This window comes from Triticum dicoccoides, chromosome 4A (genome assembly GCF_002162155.2).
Source record: "Triticum dicoccoides isolate Atlit2015 ecotype Zavitan chromosome 4A, WEW_v2.0, whole genome shotgun sequence".
NCBI lineage: Eukaryota > Viridiplantae > Streptophyta > Magnoliopsida > Poales > Poaceae > Triticum > Triticum dicoccoides.
This window is the reverse complement of record NC_041386.1, coordinates 267,723,044-267,745,350: the sequence shown is the minus strand read 5'-3', so window position 1 is coordinate 267,745,350 and position 22,307 is coordinate 267,723,044. Positions and strand designations below refer to the sequence as shown.

General features: G+C 45.3%; 1 protein-coding gene across 4 annotated transcripts; it reads right to left on the bottom strand.

Annotated features, from left to right (window-relative positions):
* Window positions 1–139: 139 nt before the first annotated feature.
* LOC119285771 (chromatin-remodeling ATPase INO80-like) lies at window positions 140–20,008 on the bottom strand. Of its 4 annotated transcripts, none has more exons than XM_037565097.1 (22): window positions 19,369–20,001; window positions 18,805–18,889; window positions 17,907–18,697; window positions 17,629–17,826; window positions 17,397–17,507; window positions 16,706–17,091; window positions 16,493–16,601; window positions 16,325–16,405; window positions 15,953–16,119; window positions 15,736–15,861; window positions 15,457–15,618; window positions 15,327–15,384; window positions 14,935–15,165; window positions 14,666–14,812; window positions 13,999–14,553; window positions 13,541–13,798; window positions 13,172–13,279; window positions 10,423–10,517; window positions 10,171–10,327; window positions 3,640–3,840; window positions 2,700–2,828; window positions 140–901 (listed from the first exon to the last, which is right to left on the bottom strand). In XM_037565097.1, the coding sequence occupies exons 1-22, from the start codon at window positions 19,417–19,419 to the stop codon at window positions 644–646; spliced, it is 4,464 nt and encodes a 1,487-aa protein (XP_037420994.1). In that variant the 5' UTR covers window positions 19,420–20,001; the 3' UTR covers window positions 140–643. The 4 variants fall into 4 exon arrangements, with proteins under 4 accessions (XP_037420994.1, XP_037420995.1, XP_037420993.1 ...); XM_037565098.1 differs by having other exon boundaries at window positions 19,431–20,001; XM_037565096.1 differs by having other exon boundaries at window positions 19,689–20,001.
* Window positions 20,009–22,307: the final 2,299 nt, after the last annotated feature.

The window sequence follows — 22,307 nt, the reverse complement described above, 5'->3', positions numbered from 1 at the left end:
ATCTATAACACTAAATACATCCACAGCACAAATCTAAGATCTATAACACTAAATACATCCATAGCACAAATCTAAGACAATATGAATCGGATGGAGCATTATTTTTCACTCGTATAAATTAAGTACACAATGAAAGAAGTGATTTGGCAAACCCTTATTGAAACGGTGGGAGTAATAGACACACATATCATCTATTGGACCGACTAAATAAAGTCATAAATTTAGTGATATATGTTTCCAACTCGGAAGCACAGCAGATATTTCCTGCCATGTTCATTTTTAGCCTAACAAAACTCTACATCACTACTCTCTTTACACAGCAAAATTATTCCTATATGTGACGGAACATTGCTAATACTTATTTACAAAATGGCTAGAGCGAGTATCACCAACAGCAGGGATAAAGGCTGGCGTAACAGCCATCATTGGGCTCAGCTCATTGCAACTGCACCCAAGTTGCAGTCCCAGGCTTCTGAAAAGAAGCTGCACAGCAGAGTTAAAATACTTAATAAACCGCGTAACACCTTAAGCAGATCCAGAGCTCCTCCTCTGGGTGCCATCTTTGATGCTCCTACTCGACACCACAAATTAGAGTCTTGCCATTCGCATCTTATGTTCTCATCAGGTCAGCCCAGTAGGTCAACTAGGCAGAAGGAGTCTGGTCTTGCAACTCTTCTGCATCATTGTTGTCATTGTTTTCAGCTGCATCTGCAGGTTTCTCAACATCACAAGCAGCAACGGGTTCCTTATCCTCACCCGTGCTCCTCACTAGTCTCTTTGATCTTTTAGGCCTCAGGGAAGCAATATGCTCCTCATTTTTGACAGGACCACTCTCAGGAACATCGCCATCCGCACCATCATTATCCTGTGACTTTGGAGGTTTCTTGTGCGAGCTTTTTTTCTGGAAATATATATTAGTAGTTAATTAAACAAATGAAGCTCACACATAGCAAGGCTGAGAAAGTTAGGTGAATCTAACAAAGCCTCAAGGAAACAGCATGTTTGAGGTATCATGAACAACTTACTCTGGAGGTTACCTCGTAACCACTACATGTATCGACTTACCATCGTGATCATCTCGTGACCACAAGGAGCTCGATCTTTACCCGCGGTCATCACATGACACCGTAAAGATCAACCAACTTCGGTATCAATGATACCACTGTGATCCTCTCACGATTACATAAAGATCAATCAACTTCTTTCCTCATCGAACCAGGATTGTTTATTAATCAGGTTATTATTATTACTGTTGACCCATAGTGTGACCTACTATGAACTGGGCCCATATCCCCATATCCGCGGACACGGCTATCAATAGATTAAGGACTGGTGCAGGCAAAGATACTGAAATTGAAAGGGTAAGATAATGCAGCTCATTTTGTTTTGATCATCTCTTTGCATTTTTTGGTAGAATATGTACTAAAATGCAAGCTAAACCCATCTATGCATGTCAATCACACAAGGAGCTAATGAAGTTCTATATGGGTGCCAATCCAATATGTGAAACTGCATCACTTGTTCCTTTATATCTGCTTCAATTGGAATTTTAAGCTTGCATACTAAGGGCCCGTTCGGCAACAGCCTAGCTTCCCAAACTCCTCAACTTCTACTCCTCATTCCGGTTTCTAGCTTCTCAAGTGAAAACTAGCGATGGAAAAAACGTTCGGCGTCGCAGCTCCAGCTTCTCATCGCTGACATGGGCTGACAACTTTAGATGGGGATGAGGCCCGCCTGAGAGGGAAGGGAGCAAAGCCCAGCTCAGTAAGACATACAGCGGCACCTTTTTCCTCGTAAAGAAAATGTGCAGCGATGGTGAGAGAGAAGCTACGGAGGAGAGATTATTCGAACCGGTACGCAGAGGTCACTTGGCGATGGCAGCACCTTGTAATAACGCTCAACTGCAACCTTTTCATTTTCGCAGAGCCAGGGAAAGGCACCTTCTCCAACTCCATCAAATTTGCACTAAGAGAAGAGCCAGCTTCTAGATTTGAGCTTCACGGAGTTCACACGTTCGGCTCAGCTCCACCGTGGAGTTATTGAAGTTGAGAGCTGGGGTGTTGCCGAACGGGCCCTAAGTAATGCCTCAATGATTTTGTGTTTGTATACGCACAGGGTGATATGAATTCCTAAGAAAATACAGAAAAAGAAACCTCAAAGCCCCAACCGAGGGTGTGATTTATCCTATCACAAAGAAAGAAGTGACTCGATGAAGCAGCACAAGGTTGTGGAGGAGCAACTCCACCTTGCTGCTACAATGTGTACAGCACAAGTGTTGAACGAACAATAGATATCGCTCTAGAGGCGAATGTAGAGGCCAAAATATGGCAGCAGGAGTTCAATCCAGAACTCCTAGAGCACAAGATCTACTCCAAGATCTTAGATAAGAACACCAGGTTCTATTATAGGTTGTGGGGTACATAGTCTGGGTACAAAGTAGAGGCTTTGGGAAGCCTTCACATACTTCTACTTATAGCTGGAATACTCTAGAAAACATTTATTAAGTTTCACCATTCTACTCATAGCTACTCACAACTAGAAGACTCTAGAAAACAGTAGGTAGGGTAGAAAAGAAAAGAGAAGAATACTACACTAGAGTGGAAGCATCTAGAAGTAACCAAACAAATATAACATACGATTTTTCTTCCTCATCTAGTTTTCCTCATCACTCGATAACTCAGAAACGTTTCTCTGTGTACCTTTTTGCTGGTTGTATTATCTTGTTCTACAGGTTCTTCAGTTGGATCATCCAAGTCTTCAAGCTTCAAATCTCCTTCTTTGTCAACCTTGATGGCCTTTGCTCGCCTCTTCTTTAATCGATCCTTTGCCTAAAGGGGTGAATATGCAGATGAGGAATATTCTTGCCAGACTTTTACCACTAACTCAAAATCATCTGTAAACACTCAAAATGAACTCGACAATTCTTAGAAAATGTTCTGGTTTGAGCGAAGTGGTTGCTGACAAAGGTCTGAATTACGAAAGCCTAAGGTTTTTCAAGGCCCATCTGTACCAATTACCCGATGCTTGCTAGAAACAAGGCACTGTACAGTTTCTCCATAAAATTAATTCATAATCGGCAGAATCGCTAACACAAGACATATCAGTAAACTCACAGCCAAACAACCTAGCAGAGATCATGTTCATGGTGGGATGGCCTTTCCCTGTGAGTTAAGAGAAAATGAGAACCAACGAAACTTTCCAATTTAAAACTGATTTTGGAATTAAAATTTGTAGAGATATTAGACCAAGTAGCATTTCAAGATACAAGTTGGCCGTGTAGATTTCATTGCAGTCTGTAAAAAGATGGAAATGATATACCCCCTTAGTTCATATTTACATGACATAATAGCTCTCTTTGGGCACTCGGATTAAGGAGCTGATACGCCAGCCCTATTAATTCCTTCAGAAGTATGTGTTCGAGTAAAAAGCCCATCTTTAATGCAAGTCTGTTCACAATGTAACATATGCGCTTATACATCAAATGATGCATGCACAACAAACACACCTCACGGTATTGAAAAGCAGGAGTAAAGAGTCAGTAACATTTAAAATAATGCCCACACAGAAATCATGTAAAATGTTATCCTCAAACAAAATAACAAGTCTAAATCATCATCTACTTATGAGGGAATAATTTACCTGCATTGATATTTCTTTCAATTTGTGTGCAATCTGTGTATCATCAAGAAGTAATGAAACAACATCCTCTTGTCTCATCAGATGATCATCCTGAACTTGTTTCCCTTTCATAACCAACTCTTGCACTGCATTCTTCTGCTTTGCCCTTTGCAAGATTTTCTCCTCAATAGTGTCTTTGCATATAAGTCTATACACGGTTACCTACAATTCCAGGTTTGAAATAATATATAAGAAACTGAGCTACTCAACTATTAATTATAAGTATTGGTGGAATTTGTATATTCGGATAACAGACTAGTGTTATTTGAGCTGGTGAAAGCAAACAGTTAACAGATATGAGATGAACTTCAGTGCTTTTTTTACAAACACTGAAATTAGTGATCAAACAAGGTTTTAAAAGTCCAAAAGACTAAATACAAGTTAACAGTTAGCCAGAAACCATGAAAAATGAAAGATTGGCTAGTCTCAAGCTTGTCCAGCCTGGTATAAAAAAAGGGTTACAGAGCATGTTTGTAACTTTAGTTGTGTTGTCACTCAACCCCAAAAAGCATGACATTAATGACAGCAGCAATAGCAGCATGGCCTATATAACAAGAAACAGAGCAACCCCTCTGTCAATATTGTCAATTATGCAGTAATGATCTCATAATTAATACAAGTCCATTCAAATAATGAATACATCCAATACAGGATGTAGAACCTCATGATGGCTGCCTATGGATGAATCAGTAACAACACAATAATAACAAATCATCTTCTCTGGTAAACGTTCAGACCCATTTACAAACGAATCTTTACTTGCCATGATGTTGAATAGTTACCGGCCAAATAAAGACAGTCAATCTAGAATAGAGACAATGAATCTGGATTTAGGCATTAGATTACAACATTCCTACCCAAGGAATACCAGGGACAGAGTCAACAGGATCAGCAATTTTAGTACGAAAATCTTGGACAAGATTGGCAGATTTAGTCCGAGAATCTTTGTAATAACAAAGAATGCACATATTTTACAAACAGTAGTTCTAGTATGAAAATCTTCAACAAGACTGTCATAAATGCACATATTTACAAACAATATGGTGCTAAAGTTGCAACAGGTTGCAAAGGCAGCCCTGAAGTAAACAAGTGAATGGTAAACAAAATTACACAATTCACAAGCACATCACACACTTATACAGAATACCATAGCCAGTAAAAAATGATCAAATAGTAGTTCAAGAAACCATGGCTAGACAATAGTATGTTGTTATGTGGGGAACCACATATGGACGGAGGGCCCAAGCCCTGGACGCACCACCCCCTGGTCCAGCCCAAAGTGGCTAGGATTCCTGTACTGCTACAAGTAGTTATTAAGGTTCAGATTCGTATTAGGTTCAGAGTCCAGATTAGTTAGTAGGTTCAGATTCGAAATAAGTGCAGAGTCCACATTAGAACTTGTTCCAGAGTCCAGATTGTATTCCCTTTAAGTCAGCTTGTCAGCCAAGTTATTCCTGTTATATATGGGGCTTCTCCCATGATCAATAAAGCATCAGAATTCAGAGTATTACTATCTTTTAGGCCTTCGAGTAATTAGAGTTTGTTCCATCTGGTATCAGCGTCATCTACGATGGTGAACGATGACAAAGACGACAGCGGCAACATCAACCTCGCGCTCAAGGAGCTAGCGGCCCAGCTGAAGGAGATGGTGGTGCAACGGGCCACGGATCAGGCTTTCATGGAGGGCCTCGTCCAGCACCTGAACACCTTGGAGCAGTGCCCCAGCGCTCCACCTTCCACCTTGGTCGACCTGCGCGCGGCGTTGCCAGCAGCCAGCGGCTCCTCCGCCGCCTCCTCTACACCGTCTAGTACCTCCGCCGCCCTCGCCACCACCGGCCCCACCACTGTCCCCACCCTCCTGATCGCAGGATTTGATCCACACTTTCCCCCGCCGCTGTCACCGGCTCACCGCCCCAATTTCCGCCTCCCAATTCTTCCCACAGCAACCTCGTGCTTACCCTCCGTTCAACCCAGCTTTCCACCACGCATCTCTACCACCACTTCCCTACCAACAGCCACCCGCCAATCCTTATCAGCCACTTCCTCGAACACTACAGACCCAGCCCACCTATGCCGCCTCACCATACCTCACGTCAATTGCCCCCCTCGTATACCAGCACCTTGGTTCTGGCTCCGGGTCCGGTGTCCCACGCTTTCACAAGCTTGATTTTCCTACTTGCGATGGTTCCGTCGATCCGCTTGGCTGGCTTCATCAGTGTGAGCAATTCTTCTAGGGACAGCGCACGGAGGAGGCTAACAAGGTGTGGACAGCGGCATACCACCTAGTCAACAATGCTCAGTCTGGTACCTCCAGTTTGAGCGTGATCATGGCATTCCCTCCTGGCAGCACTACAAGGAGGCGTGTCACCTTCACTTTGGGCCATCTGTACACGCCAACCCCTTGTGCGAGTTGGCTCGGCTTCCGTTCACCTCTACCGTTGCCGACTACACCAGCAGATTTATGGAGCTGTTGTGCAGGACCAGCAAACCATTAAGCTCAGCCCAGCAGCGTTTCCTGTACACAGCCGGACTTCCTGAAGGCATCAAAGTCGATGTAGAGCTTCAGCAACCGGTGGACCTCCACACGGCAGTATCCCTCGCTAAGGCATATGAACAACGCCATCCGTTCCCGACCACTCATGGCCCCGACACATCCCCGTGGTTCAATGTCTTGGGCACAAGGGCTGACCTTGCTGCCTGCTGCACGCCCATGCCACAAGGCGTTCCTGCTACAACTGCTGCCCCTACACCGGCTCCTCGCACTACGAGTCGCCTCACGCCTACCAAGATGGGTGAACGCCACTGCCAAGGCCTCTGTTACAACTGCGATGAGCAGTACGTCCCAGGTCATTGATGTGCACGCTTGTTCTTCATCGAGCTCGATGATTTTGCGCCCGAGGATGCACCTTTGGAGACGCCACACATCTTGCTTGACGCCATCACCAGGCTCTGGAGTATCTGCGTGATTGACACCATACAGCTGCGTATCGTCATCGGCACTCATACCTTCACTGCATTACTGGACACAGGCTCAACACAAAGTTTCATCGACTCGGTCATGGTTGACGCACTCGGCCTAACTCCAGAGACTCATCCCGGTCTATGGGTCATGGTGGCCAACGGGACACGCTTGTTAGTGTTGGCCTATGTCGCGACATCTCCATCAACATTGACGGCTGCCACTTCCGGGTTGACTGCTTCATGCTTCCACTTGGCGGCTTCGACCTTGTCCTTGGTGTCCATTGGCTCCGTTCCCTCGGACCGATTTTGATCACCATAGCATGACTATTGTCCTTGCTGGTTCCCAAGTCACATGGAACGGATTGGTGGTGCCCGCCTTGCCTGCTGTTCGCACGATCACGAGCGAGGACTCTGGCCTCATGGGTGACATGCTCGACGAGTTTGCTGACCTCTTCGCCACTCCGACCATGTTGCCTCCAGGACGCTCTCGACGAGTTTGCCGACCTCTTCGCCACTCCGACCATGTTGCCTCCAGGATGCTCTCGCGACCACCGCATTCGGCTTCTACCTAACACCACGCCAGCTACTATCCGGCTATGCTGCTATGCGCAACTTCAGAAGGACGAGCTCGAGCGCCAGTGTACGAAGATGTTGGCCCAAGGCATCATCCGCCCCAGCAACTCGGCCTTCTCTTCACCCGTCCTCCTCGTCAAGAAACGGGATGGCTGTGGGAACGGATTGGTGGTGCCCGCCTTGCCTGCTGTTCACACGATCACGAGCGAGGACTCTGGCCTCATGAGTGACATGCTCGACGAGTTTGCTGACTTCTTCGCCACTCCGACCATGTTGCCTCCAGGACGCTCTCGACGAGTTTGCTGACATCTTCGCCATTCCGACCATGTTGCCTCTAGGACGCTCTCGCGACCACCGCATTCGGCTTCTACCTAACACCACGCCAGTTGTTGTCTGGCCATGCCGCTATGCGCAACTTCAGAAGGACGAGCTCGAGCGCCAGTGCACGGAGATGTTGGCCCAAGGCATCATCCGCCCGAGCGACTCGGCCTTCTCTTCACCCGTCCTCCTCGTCAAGAAACGGGATGGCTCGTGGCGCTTTTGCGTCGACTATCGGGTGTTGAACGATCATATCATGAAGGAAAGTTTCTAATTCCTGTTGTTGACGAGCTACTGGATGAACTCCGGGGCGCTAGGTTCTTCACCAAGCTTGACCAGCGCTCGGGGTATCATCAGGTACGGGTGCACCCTGATGATGTTGCTAAGACGGCGTTTCGCACACATGATGGCCACTATGAGTTCTTGGTTATGCCATTTGGCTTAACCAACGCACCAGCAACCTTCCAGGCTTTGATGAATGACATCTTGCTCCCTTTTTTGCGCAAATTTGTCCTTGTTTTCTTTGATGACATCTTAATCTAAAGCTCATCCTGGTCGGAGCACTTGCGCCACCTTCGTGTTGTCTTTCAGGTCATGCGGCAGCAGTCCCTCTTCCTCGAGGGCAGAAAGTGTTGCTTTGGTGAGTCCTCCGTGGCCTACCTGGGTCATGTCATTGTTGCTGATGGGGTGGCCATGGATAAGGATAAGGTGCGCGCGATTGCTAACTGGCCTACGCCTCGTTCTTTCCGGGCGTTACGCGGCTTCTTGGGGCTGGCCAGCTACTATCGCAAGTTCATCAAGGACTTCGGCATGCTCGCTGCCCCTCTCACACGCCTAATGAGCAAGGAGAGATTTTGGTGGTGCCCAGAGGCACAGGATGCCTTCCAGGCGCTCAAGCATGCCCTTGGTCAAGATCCGGTGCTCCAGATGCCGGACTTTGACAATTGCTTCATTCTTGAGTGTGACGCCTCCGGGACTGGCTTTGGTGCTGTTCTTCAGCAAGGTGCGGGGCCCTTGGCCTTTTTCGGTCAGCCCATTGCTTCATGCCATGCCAAGCTTGCTGCCTATGAGCGGGAACTCATTGACTGGTTCAGGCTGTACGTCACTGGCGGACATATCTTTGGGGTCATGCCTTTACCGAACGCACCGGCCACTACAGCCTGAAGTTTCTCCTCGACCAGCGGCTTTCGACAATCCCTCAACACCAATGGGTCAGCATATTGTTTGGATTCGACTACATTGTCGAGTTCCATCAGGCCGCCTCAACAACGTCGTTGACGCCGTCTCCCGTCGTGATGCCGATGTAGCATCTAAGCTTTGTGCTCTCTCGCTGCCAATCTTCACCATCTTTGAGGACCTACGGCGTGAGATTGACGCTTCCCCCAAGTTGACCTCCCTTCGTGATGGCATTCGCACCGGTGATCACGACCACCCCTGAAGGTATGCTGACAACTTGATTCTTCATGGGCGTCAGGTGCATGTGTTGCTCACCTCCCCGTCCATACCAATGATTTTACTACATGCTCACGGCGCTCACGAGGGGGTCCAAAAGACGCTTCATCGACTCCGAGTTGATTTCCATGTCCCTAGTGATCGCTAATTGGTCCATGCTTGTGTAATCTGTCAGCGCAACAAGACAAAAACACTCCTCCCTGTCGGGTTACTTCAGCCTCTGCCGGTCCCAACATCTGTGTGGAGTGATATCTCCATGGATTTCATCAAGGCGCTGCCAAGTTTGTGATCCTCTCGGTCACTCACCGTTTCTCCAAATATGCAAACTTCATTCCATTGTCCAATCCATACACAGCTGCCTCTGTGGCAAAGGCATTTTTTGAGGGCATTGTGCGCCTCCATGGACTTCCACAGTCCATCGTCAGTGACCGAGATCCTGTCTTCACCAGCAATTTTTGGCGTGAGTTATTCAAGTTGTCCAGCGTTCAGCTTCACATGAGCCCAGACTTCCACCCCCAGTCTGATGGGAAGACTGAAGTTGTCAACAAAATCATCGCAATGTACCGTTGCCTCACTGGTGATCGGCCACGACGGTGGGTCGAATGATTGCCCTGGGCGGAATTCTGGTACAACACGTCCTACCACTCCACTCTTCGTGCCACTCCATTTGAGGTTGTCTATGATCGGCCACCGCCACTCCGCTCTTCATGCCACTCCATTCGAGGTTGTCTATGGTCGGCCACCGCCACGTCTTCGTGACTATGTTCCTGGCGAGGCCAAGGTGGCGGTTGTGGACACCGCCTTGCAGGATCGCGCCAACTTCGTTCGTGAGGTTGGTGAGCGTCTCATCAAGCGCAGCAGCGGGCAAAGCATTATTATGATGACAAGCATCAGGAGCTGGCATTTGGCGTCGGTGATTGGGTGTGGCTTCGCCCTCACCATCATGCAGCAGCATCATTACCAGGTCACAAGCATGGCAAATTGTCTCCTCGCTTCTATGGGCCTTTCCAAGTCACAGAAGTCATTGGTTCTGTTGCATATAGACTCGCGTTGCCTGCTGGTACTCGGCTCATGTTATATATGGGGCTTTTCCCATGATCAATAAAGCATCGGAATTCAGAGTATTACTATCTTTTAGGCCTTGTAATTAGAGTTTGTTCCATATGTATACATTGAGGTTTAACTTACCTCCTTCGTCTGACCAAGTCTGTGTGTTCTATCCATTGCCTGCTGGTCTTGTGTCGGATTCCAGTCAATTTCGTAAAATATAACCGTGTCAGCAGCAGTCAAATTAATTCCTAGTCCCCCAGCTCTTGTACTTAGCAAGAAGACAAATATATCATTCCTGCAGACAACAAAACTCAGCTGAGGTCATGTTTGAGGAGTGTTATAATCTCAGTGCAGTATTTATGTCCTATACAGTATCCACTAATGCCTTACCTGTTCTGGAAATTCCGGACCATGTCACGACGATCAGAAATTGCAGAAGACCCGTCCAGTCTGAAATACTTGAATTTCCTGAAATTCATGTAGTCCTGAAAATAGCAGTGCATGACACGCAAAGTTAGATAAGGGTTCAAACTTACGATCATAAACTCAACAAGATCTTTTGAATGAGTAGTTCATAGATACAGCTCCATATGATAGTAAGGCACACACTTCCTTGTTCATTTCAGTTCCTTCACAGAGTTCACAAGGCCAGTCAAAGAATAATGGAAACCTAGGATGCTCCTAAAGTTTCTGAAACACGGTACTCAACATTTTGCATCCTGTTAGTCAATTATGTAAGCTCAAATCCACAGTGATGTTTTTAGATGTGCATGCATAACAAAGTTTTTTCTAAGAATATTATTATTATTTTAGCAAATCTCAGATCTATAACTCCAAACTAAGAAATTGCAAAACTATCACCCTATCCTTGCTAGCTGCAACGAAAAGAGCTGGTCGTGGTTGTTCGTAACGAAAAGTGGCTTCTCGTTTGGAGGGGCAACAAAAAAATCGCAACATCAACGCATTGAACATCGTGACACACTGGAGCTGCCTTGGCCGAATCTTCACGCCACCAGGACAGTATTGACGAGGAGAATCCATCCAGATGAAGGGCTCGAATCATGCATTGTGCAGGACGAATTTTGCATCGCACTCGATGAGAAATTTTGCAATCACTTGCACTCATCTACACATCTGGATGTAGCCAGCCACCTAGACATTATCCCTTGTCCTATTTTTGCACTTGGCCGTGTGCACCATGATTCGTGGCAACATCAGGTTCATGTCCACGGATAGCACGAACGTAAGTTGAGCTCCAGCACATGGGGGTTGGGCAGGCTGAACCCGTGATTTCGGTTGTGGATGTCGCGGTTCTCCGGCTGAACCAATGATTTCCGCCGTGGATGTCAGGGTTGGGCACGCTCGGGCTGAACCAGCGGTCTTGGCCGTGGATCATGTCATGATGCATTAGTATTGGTCTAGGAGTCTTTATACTATGTTTCCTTTCCTTGCATCTCAAGTCTTGTGTAATATATATATGCCCCTTGGGCCTTCAATAGAGATAAATTGCTTTCATAACATGGTATTAGAGCCTAGGTTTAGGTCTCCGGACGCTGCTACTCGTCCTCACGATTGATTTTTTTTGTCGGTCTCGTAAGATCAATTCTTTTCAGTGTTCTTCCGATGGTTCTCTTCTCGATAGATCTCTTCGCCCGTTGTCAATGCCTCTGCCAGATCGGGCCGCCGGCTGCCTTCTGCCAACAAGGGGCATGACAGGCGGCTGTCAGCTTACCCTGTGCGTCACTCTTCCTCTGCTAGTTTTCCTGGCTACTGCTGCTACTTACGTGTTGCTCCTCCTACTGCTTGCATGCTATGACTCCTACATCTACTCGTGTATCTTCTACTTACGCGGTGTCTTCCTATGATGTGGCATCTCTTCGTTATCCCCGGCTTGACTCGACAGGTCTTGAAGACTCTTCATGCTATGGCGACACTCAAGACACGGAGATTTGGATTATCATTTTTTTTCTAGTATTACACTTCTTCAAATGCAATGCCATTGCATACACTCTGCATTTGAGGGGGGTGTTAGGAAGTATTAGTATTGGTCTAGGAGTCCTTATTATACTATGTTTCCTTTCCTTGCATCTCAAGTCTTGTGTAATATATATATGCCCCTTGGGCCTTCAATAGAGATAAGTTGCTTTCATAACAGATCACACGCACGAGTATGTACTAAAGCTTGTTCGCCGATGCTCGTACAAGCAACAAACATACTACCTTCACCGATGTGCGCGTACAAGCAAGCATGGATTCAGAGCAACACATGCACATATACTTACTAAAGCATTCAGGCTTGTGCACTGATTCTCAGCAAGCAGCTGGATCAATGCGGAGCAATACGTGAGTATGGCACGTGCAGCTATTGTTGCAAGCAGCAACTAACAGCAGGTCTTCTTTGCCGCCGGCAGCGACCAGCTCTCTTCGTTGCGGCTGGCAACGACAGATCTCTATTCGGTGCCGCTAGCAACAGTACGGTGGTAGTTTTGTGATTTCTGATTTGAAGTTATAGATCTGAGATTTGTTAAAATAATAATAATAATAATAATATTGTTTTTAAAAATCCCCATGCATAACTGGGAAATATAGCGGTTTTAGTGGAACCAAAGTATCCAACATAACATAAACACTTCACTATAGAAAATCAGCACAAATCTACGAAATGAAGATAATTGTGATGGCACAAACTTTCAGCTAAACAAATTTCAATAACATTTTCCCATGTGTCTGATCTATCTATCTAGTGCAACCACTGTTTTAAAATATAAAACGTTTTGGCAGTTTAAATTGAACTGCCAAAACGTCTTACATTTAGGAACAGAGGGTGTCTAAAGAAAGCAAAATTAAAATTGTGAATTTACAACCTCCGGGGCCAGTATACAGGGCCGGAGGGCCCCCTAGTTTTCTGAGTCAAACTTGACCACCAATTTATCAAGGAAAATATGTCCCAAAAAAGCATACTGTTGGAAACATCTTTCAGAAGCAAATCCAATGGTACAATTTTGGGGGTATATAACCCATATTTTCTTAGTTAAATCGGTGGTCAAAGTTCTTACTCAAAATACTAGAGCGGCCTGCATACCTGTCCGGAGGGAGTAACTATTATTGCAAGAAAGATCTGAACATTTTTCTATAGTACCTCAAGGATGTCCAACATTTTAGTCATCTGAGCAAATAGGAGCACACGGTGATTTTCAGCTCGGAGTTGCCGCAGTAGTTTATCTAACGTGTGGAGCTTCCCAGAATCCTGTCATCAAGCATTTCATGACAGTTAATAAGGGGTCATAAATATGTGCAATAAAAACAACATTACACCAACTTTTCATAATGATCTATACGAAATTTTCGGAAAAAATGTACAAGTAGTTAAGCAGTTCATGAAGCTAAGTAGCTAAAAACTGATTTAAAATCATAACTATAAAAAGAGAATGAAATTGTGCAGCCAAAGCTACAAACCTAAACAGACAATTTCTAGCATTATATGCACAAGCAAAAGTTATAAACTTACCGTGAGCATTTTAGCTGGATCAAAATTACTCATAGGCGGAGATGACCCGAATATCCTGTACGGTAACTGTAGCATCGGCTCAGGGATGGGCAAATCAGTACATACTTCCTGTATGAAAGTATTATGACCATTCAGTATTCTAGGACCATTAAACTCGGAAATGCGAGCAAATCCCAGAAACAGCTTCTTGATCCAGGGATCATGCATCTCATCTGTTAACTTGTAGGCAAAATTCCGATCTGAACAACAGACATTTATCTGGAAGAAGAGGAAAGGGGAAAGGAGGGTTAACCAATACGGCCATAGTTACAAGTGACTAACATGCATAACCAAAAAACATCTCCACTATATAGAAGTTCCAGAATTTTAACACTAAAGCTAAGATTACTGAACAGATGCCCTGATGCAGAAAGAAATGCAAAAACCAGCGTCGACACAGATGAAACAGATGGGCTTACCGGCGGTGCTCTAGCTGGTGGGATAAAACCATATGTTGAACGAAGAAGCCGTATGTTCGAGACAAGCCTATCATGGTGAGAAAGCACTAGTGCTTCACACGGGTTATCGCTCAGGCCTATTTCAAATTTTGTTCTGAGCAAACTGGAGTCTGCCCTTTTAGGTGAAAGCAATAATCTAGTAACAGCCCGGACTTTTGTGGCATCATACTGACTGAGCTGGAGATCAGAACCTTCTGAATCAAGGAATAGATCCACGATTTCATCAACATACTCCATCTTGCAACGTGTCGCTGAAAACACTAGTCTCTCAAATAATGAAGAAGTGACCAGGAAGGAAGCTTCAACTGGGGACAGATTCGTTAAACGTGTAAAGCCAAATGCACCAGATGGCAGAATAGATGTGGTTCGTGAAGTTGATTCTGGAACTGCCGAATTATGGATATTGCTTGGCAAAAAAATATTGAACAGCCTGTTGATATATCCATTCCGGAATCCACAACCATCGACGGGTATTTCTGTGTTACAGATGATCCCTTCATAAACTAACTTCGGAATCTGTGGAGATTGAGAAAGAAATATATTAGTAGTGTTTGACTGTCTGTGCTCAAGAAGAAATGTATTGTAAACCATATGATCAACAAAGAAACTGTTAACAGAGAGATCGTACCTCAAACACTATAGGATTCCTCTTGCCTGCATAATGTATATCTTGCAACTCCCCAAATGGGGGAGGAAGAAGAGAATTTGGGATTTCCGCAAAATAAAAGTAATAGCTTCCCTCATTGCGCTCGAACAGCTCTGGATGATTGCAGACCTAAGAATTACGCAGAGAACAATATCAAGAAAACCCTATGAGTTAAAAAAACCTACACTATCATAATTTTCAGTAGGGACCTAAAAAATAAACTAAATAAAATTTAATTGTCGGAACTGTACCTTACGTAGCTGCATGACAATATTCATCAGGCTAAGCAGCTTCTTATCATTTAGATTGCCACGACTTCCATCAAGCAACTCATTAAGAGAGATCTTATTCTTTATGGCTTGATAGAAGATTTGCTGGCGAGAACTCAATCTGCAGGGCACAATTTCTTCTTTCTTTTCCGTCATTTCTGCTATGACATCAATCTTAACACGGCGGAGCATAAACGGCTTCAATATAGCATGCTGTGCAAATAGAGAACATGTCATAATCTTAAGAAATAGCAAGGCTGTACCAAACTTTACCCATTTGAGAACTTAAAAAGTCTTCTAAACAAGCCCGAGACATAGGCAATCACTTGAAATAATCATGAAACCATGGCATTCACTATATATGACTATCTTACCAGTCGACTAAGTTGATGTTCGTTCAAGGTCCCTCCATGTTCAGCATGGCCCTCAATCCTGGAAGGCCAAAAAACATAAGCAATAAAGTTAAGACCAAAAAAAAACATAACTTCTGTACGAAAACAGTACCCTTTTGAGAACCACTCATTAAACTGTTCGTGGCTGTCAAACAAAGTGGGCATGATGAAATGAAGAAGTGCCCATAGCTCAGCCATGTTGTTCTGAATTGGTGTCCCAGTAAGAAGCAAGCGATTTCTACAGTTAAAGCTCAGCAAAGTCTTCCAGCGCTGGCTGCAGTATAGAGCAAAAGGATGGTAATTATTTGTCAAGCAAGGGCCATGCAATAAGGAAAAAAACAGAATAAACAAATGAAGATAGGCACAAGTTACAAGACACATGAAAAATCACCTGCTTGAACTTTTTATAGCCTGGGCCTCATCCAATACCATGTACTGCCACTTAACACGTCTCAAAAGCTTCTCTTCATTCACAAGTATCTGATAATTTGTGATGAGAATGTGGAAGCTAGCATCTCTATAAATGAGAGAAACAATGTCACATGATTGGTTTATGACCCTGTTATAAGAGAGACAATGAAGATAGCAATGCTTCGATAAGAATCTACCTCCGATAAAGACGCTTGGGATTGATGTTCTTGCGAAGAACCACCCTTTCTGGGCCCCAATATGGGAGTATCTTAAGATCAGGGCAGAATCTGATTACCTCTTCAGCCCAATTATTCACAACAGATGCAGGAGCAACCACCAGGAAGGGACCCCATATGTTTTTATCCTGCATGAGACACCCATGTCATATCAAATGCTTGCTATGCAATATTAAACTACACCATAATATGACATCTCCAGAAGGAATAAACAAAAGAGCAAGAGATAAATTAAGTTCAGATACAACTGAGATCAGGTAACACGGAACGAGATCTAAAAGCAGTTGGGCAACAAATAACTAAATGAAAATTTAAGAAAATATATTCATAAACCTCAGCCAAGTGGGATAAGAATGCCATAGCCTGCACAGTTTTGCCAAGACCCATCTCGTCAGCAAGAATGCCATTTAACCCCTGCAAGAAATCCAATGTGTGACGTTATAACCTAATAATGGCAGTCACCACAAGTGACCAAAATACAATAGCTCTGTAAGACTTTACCTGTTCATAGCAATTGACCAGCCACTGCAAGCCCTTTAACTGATATTCTTTTAATACACCTTTAAACAACTCAGGGGTCTGCACAGATGACTGCTCAGGCATTGTTGAGCTGAAAACAAGATACTCCCAGGCAATCAGCTTTAGAGAATACAATTTCTTTTGTTCTACAATGCTTGTTTGCAATGAAAAAAGACAATTCCAGATATAGCTTACGGGTGTAAGAGATCAATCTTGCTAGGCTCCATAGTAGCTGAATCGTCCGTTGGAATGCCAGACTCCGAAGATTGACAAAGCCTCACAATTTCACTATCAAATGCATTTGTCATCCTTTTTTGTTGGGAAACGGCATGCTGAGCAGCTCTAAAAGCCTCTCTTTTTAATTCAGCTTCCTCGGGATCTTCCTCCTCATCAACCTCAGGAGCAGATCCCTCATCAGGCAGTGCTGATTCGCCAGCCTTATTCTGCATAAAGTGACTATAGAGCTCAGTTTGGGATAGCAGAAAGTTGAGCCTCTGCTGCTGTCTTTTTGCTTCGCGTAGTTCCTCTTCTCGCTTCAAAGCTTCAGCTGCATCTCTTTCCTCTCTTTTCCTCAACTCATACTGCGAAACAGGCACAAAGAATAAGTGACGTAATATTTTGTCTTGTTCTACAGCGCACAAGGGCAATAAACACCATGTGCTAAACTGAACTGAAGGCAATACAAGACAATACACAAAACATTAATAGATTTGGGATAACGGTACTCGTATAGTGAAATGGCTCAGGGGATGTAAGAAATGGATATAGTATAATCAACTCATATAGTTCAATACTGTGAAATAGATAAGCATTCCTAATAAAGACAGATTGTATACTTTTATAATTGCAACAAAGTTAAACAATTGTAAGCTTATGAGACAAATACCTGTTCCTTGTCTACCCGTTTCCAAAATATCAACATATCCCTAGCAAGCTTCCTTGTGCGTACTGGAGCACTTCTCATCAGTTTCAGTGACCTGCTGACCTTGAGCTTCACCTGGAAGTTAAACAAGAAATGAGTAAAGGCTTCGAAAGACAAATTGTTCAGCAAGAATGTAAACTAGAACACATTGAAATGGTGTCATGCTTTAAGGTGACACAATAGACAAATGCAATACCTCCCGTTGACAATTCTCAGAAAAGCGTTTAGCATCCAGTTGCCGTTTCTTCAGCAAAGCAGTGAAATTTCTGTGATGCTTTGGAATGTTTCTAGCAATAATATGCCAGCGTTTCAGAAAACTTGCCAAATCTTCTTTCACATTTTCAGAATGTTCCTTTTTCACTATTTGCTTCTTTGGCAAGCTCCGCTCGATAATCTGCATATATGACATCACATTGTTGCTAAGTACACTAATACAACAGCATGAAATCAAGTATTTTAACAAATGAAACCAACCTCATATGTATCTCCTTTTTCCAAGACTTTAACATAATGAACCTGCAAACTACCAGATTCTGAAATAATAGATCTTCGTATTCTCCCAGCTGATCCCTCTGGAATTGCAAAGGGGTCCTCAGTTACTTGAAGTGCAAATTTCTGGATCTTTACCCTTTCCTTGAGTGATTCATGTTGAGGCTGAGGTTCGGCTAATCCACCACGACTAGTAGCCTCAAACTTAAGGTCAGTGCCAAGCATTGCTGACAGGGTGCGCAGATCTAGCGTGCCATTCAAGAAATGCTCCTCGACACGTATATCAGAAAAAACAGGCAGATTAAGGGAAGATGCCAACTTATCATAACCCTCTGGAATTAAGTAGCTCACATTATCCCCCATATCCAAATAGGAAGAATCAAGTGAAGCTACAATCTTATTGAAACCACCATATGCACTAATAGATCCCATCCCATTATACTCAGGTGAGGTTTCTAACACACCTAATGCTGCAACATCCTTGAAATCACTTCTGTATTTCATAACTCTTGTATTGCCATTTTTGTGTTTTATCATTTGGGGGGTGTCTGCCCGAGGAGGATCAGAACCAAAAACACCCTCCTTATCCTTTGACCTTCTGTACTTTTGAACATGTTCACTCAGCATTGTACGGTAGTGCTCCTCGGTTATTTGGTTACTGTGGTCATCTGCTTCCTCATCATCGCTCGCAACACCAAGATGCCTTTTTCGCTTTCGATGCAGCCCATGAGAAGCATCACTCACACCATTGTACTGATCCGACAAGGACCCTTGACCTTAAAGGAAAAGTTGGGTGAGCAGCAAGATCCACGCAGATGGATTTTAGACATTTGCCAGAGAGAGAGAGAGAGAGAGAGCAAAGAAATGTACTAATAAAGCTTACCTTGACTACTCACGCTCCCATTTGGGCTACTATTCCCATATCGATCAAGATCTTCCGGTAAAGGGACCTTAAAGTTTAGCAATGGCTACAATGTCCAGTAAAAAAACCAATAAGAATGATATAGATCAACAGAAGTCAACAAAACAAGAGCAGAAACAAGTTGTCTGCTTCACCAAGTCAAAAACAAAAGGCAGATTCCCCGTAAAAAAAGAGAGATGATGTCCACTATTTGTATTTTCCACACTAGATCGCTACCTAAGGCAATACATATTTCAGTTAACCTACATCCACACAGAAAAAAGCAGACAGCAATAATACCACTACGGAATCACCAAAATGATAAATTTGTAAGCTCTAAGGGTAGTATAGCAAGAAACTAAAACCAAGAGTCATGTGGAGATCCCAGCAACTAAAAAACTTTAAATGTAACGGAAACATAGCTGACGTATGCAATTGCATCAAAACGATATCCTCCTAATGTATGAAATACTAGACAATCTAGGCAAAGGCATTAGCAGCAGAGATGATACAAGATGACAAGTGGTAAACCGGAGCAGCAGTAACCAGGAAACGGTAGCACAAGGCATCAGCCAGTAAGCATGATTGCAACACCATCACCAAATAACCTGCATTAGGTTCCAACTAGCGAGCCTCTTAACCCTGAGCCGAAACCGGCAGCTCCCACCCAAACCACTGCCGAATTGCACCTGCAAAACGGACAAACAAGAAACAGGCCCACCACACCCCGAGAGAAATCCCCGAGTCCAGTGACAAAGTGCTCCACAGCCATCCCCAGCCCCGATCAGTGATCACGCCGCGTCCCTAGCACCACGCAGAGAGGCCTCCAGTCAAGCGAAGAAAGAGAACAAGAAAGGAGCAACTACCTCGAGGTTGAAGAGGTTGGAGTAGGAGAACCCGCTGCCGTTGGCGGCGCCGCGCGGGGAAGGGCGGCGCGGGTCCATATCGAAACCCTAGCTAGTGCCCACCCGCGCGCGCGCGTGGAGGGACGCTCCGGGGGTGGAGCGGGAACCGAGGCGAACGCGGGGAGCGGCGAGGACGGCGGTGGGGGCGGGCCGCGACGGCGGAGGAGCCGGCGAGATTAGGGTTAGGGTTTGTGGACGGGAGGAGGGGGATGCCAGAGGGGACGCGGAGGTGGAGGGGGGAGGCGGATATGGTGGGGGAAGTAGTAGTAGGAGGCATGGCTTGGCCGAAGGGGAAGAGAGAGAAACAAAGGGTGGGCGAGGAGAAGGGAGGGTAGCAGGGAAAGCGAAACGGGACGGCAATAGTGCAAGGGGGTTTTCGGGGTTTCTCCAGTATAGAAGAACAAACGATAGGGCTGTTTGGGTTGTGACTATATTTGCTATATATTGTCATATGATTTTTGTCAGACTTATCATACTTGTTTTAGTTGAGTTGTTTAAATTGTCAGCCATATTTTGACTTGCCTGAGGGATCTTGCCATATTTTTATGTCTATAACATGTGGGGTTCATTGCTCATAAAAATATTCTTGCCTTAGAGCATCTCCAACCGCGATGCCAAAAGACGCGCCCGCGCGGTAAACTAGCTTTTTAGCATGCGGGGATGTTTTCGCGCTCCAGCGGTGGCGGAAAACTAGTGTGCGGGAAAAGGCGGCAGCTCGCGCGCTAGATTTGACGCACCGCGCCCGACACGCCTATAAAATTGCAGCGCCCTCTGCCGCTCTCTCATCGCTCCCTCTATCGTTTTTTCTCCTCGCCGACGACACGACACCACCGCGCCACCATGGCGCCTCGCTGCCGGGGAGCTTCGGACTACTGCGACGTCCGCGTGCGTCCGTCCGGCACCTACTCCGCCGAGATTCGGTCGGGCGACGGCATGCGCCTCCGCCTTGAAACCTTCGACACCGCCCAGGAGGGCGCCCGCGCGTACGACGATGCGGCATGGTGCCTTCGGCGGTCCCGTCAGGACATGAACTTCGCCGACGTGGCGATGCGGGAGCGGGCACAGGAGTTGGCGCCTTTCCCGCGGCTTCTCACCAACGAGAATCGTCGCAAGAACTGGAGGCGGAGCGCCATCTCAGCCTGGCCGAGATGGACGAGGCAGCCATGGCGCTGTGGAGCCATCGTTTCCCGCAAGACATCATCAACGAGGAACAGTTCTCGCCGAGAGGTGGGCGAAGAGGGCGGAGAGGAGGAAGGAGCGAGCCGCCTATCACGAGGACAAGCGAACGCGGAAGGCGGTCGCTAAATACAGCACCACGCTAGGAGATGCGTCCTCCTAGGACTCCAATGACGAGCGGTTCCTTGACGCGTACGCTCACGTCGGAGGAGGACATCACCGAGGCAAAGTCGGAGAATAACGAGTAGTAGTATTTTTTCGTTTTATTTTGTATCGTAGAAGCAGGCTATGTGACAAACTATGAACTATCTATCGTAGAAGAAGACTATGAACTATCAACTATCTCCATATTTGTACTATCGGAACCAAATATTTATTGAATCGTCACATAGTAAAGAAAAAACAGATAAAATATAGCGCGCCTGTTAGAGCGGTTCGGGCGCGCTTTATTTTGCGGCGGCCGCTAGAGCCAGTGCACCGCCGCGCGCAAAAGCTGGCTCACCCGGCGTTGTATTCTGACTTTTAGCGCGTCGGGCATTGCGCGGCTGTTGGAGATGCTCTTAGATGTGTCTAGAACCAAACACCTACTCCCTCCTTTCATCTATATAGGGCCTAATACGTTTTTCGAGGCTAACTTTGACCAAATACTAGAGCAATAATATATGACATGCAACTTACACAAAGCACACCGTTAAATTCGTGTGTGAAAGGAGCTTTCAATGATATAATTTTCACATTGTGCATGTCATGTACTATTAATCTTATCAATAGTCAAAGGCGGTCTTAAAAAATGCATTAGGCCTTATATAGATGGAAGGAGGGAGTACCTGACTTGGTCAAACTTGTCTAAGGTGAGATGTAGCAAAGTGTGGCTAGGTGTGGCTGGAAACTAAACAGCCCAATAATGCACGGCTACCGGCGCTTGGATTTGGCGACGGTTTTTCCATTTTCCTTTCCTCGGACGAATATCTCGTAGAGTAAAGCATCTCTAATAGATGATGTACATATAAAAATAATTAAGTGAAGGTTCAAAAATCATCTCTAACAGATGATGTAGATGCAAAAAAATTACATCTCCATCTCTAGAAGATGTAAGATATACAACACCTAGAGATGCACCTCCCCTTTCAGAAGATGTAAAACGGCCGGTAGCGCCCCAACCACCCAACCGCTTCATTTTCATTTCGCTCATCGCCCGCCGCCTGGGCCATGCCCAACTCCAACGACCCGGCCGCCTCCTCTGCCATAGCCGCTGGAGATGCATCTAGAGTATTAAGTTCATAATAAACGGAGTAACGCCTTAAATGAGATGACATGATGTAGACAAAGTAGACTCAACCAAAATGAATAAACCTCGTTGTTTTCCCCTTAATGACAACAATACAAATGTGTGTCTTGTCCCCT

Bases quoted from the DNA above. Each gene is read 5' to 3' on its own strand.
- LOC119285771 (XM_037565096.1), bottom strand. From the start codon at position 19,766: ATGGACCCGCGCCGCCCTTCCCCGCGCGGCGCCGCCAACGGCAGCGGG. The intron at 17,508-17,628 runs GTATTGCATTTG...TTTAACTTCCAG, and splicing joins CTGAGAATTGTCAACGGGAG to GTGAAGCTCAAGGTCAGCAG. The intron at 2,829-3,639 runs GTAAATTATTCC...TCACCCCTTTAG, and splicing joins TGAAAGAAATATCAATGCAG to GCAAAGGATCGATTAAAGAA.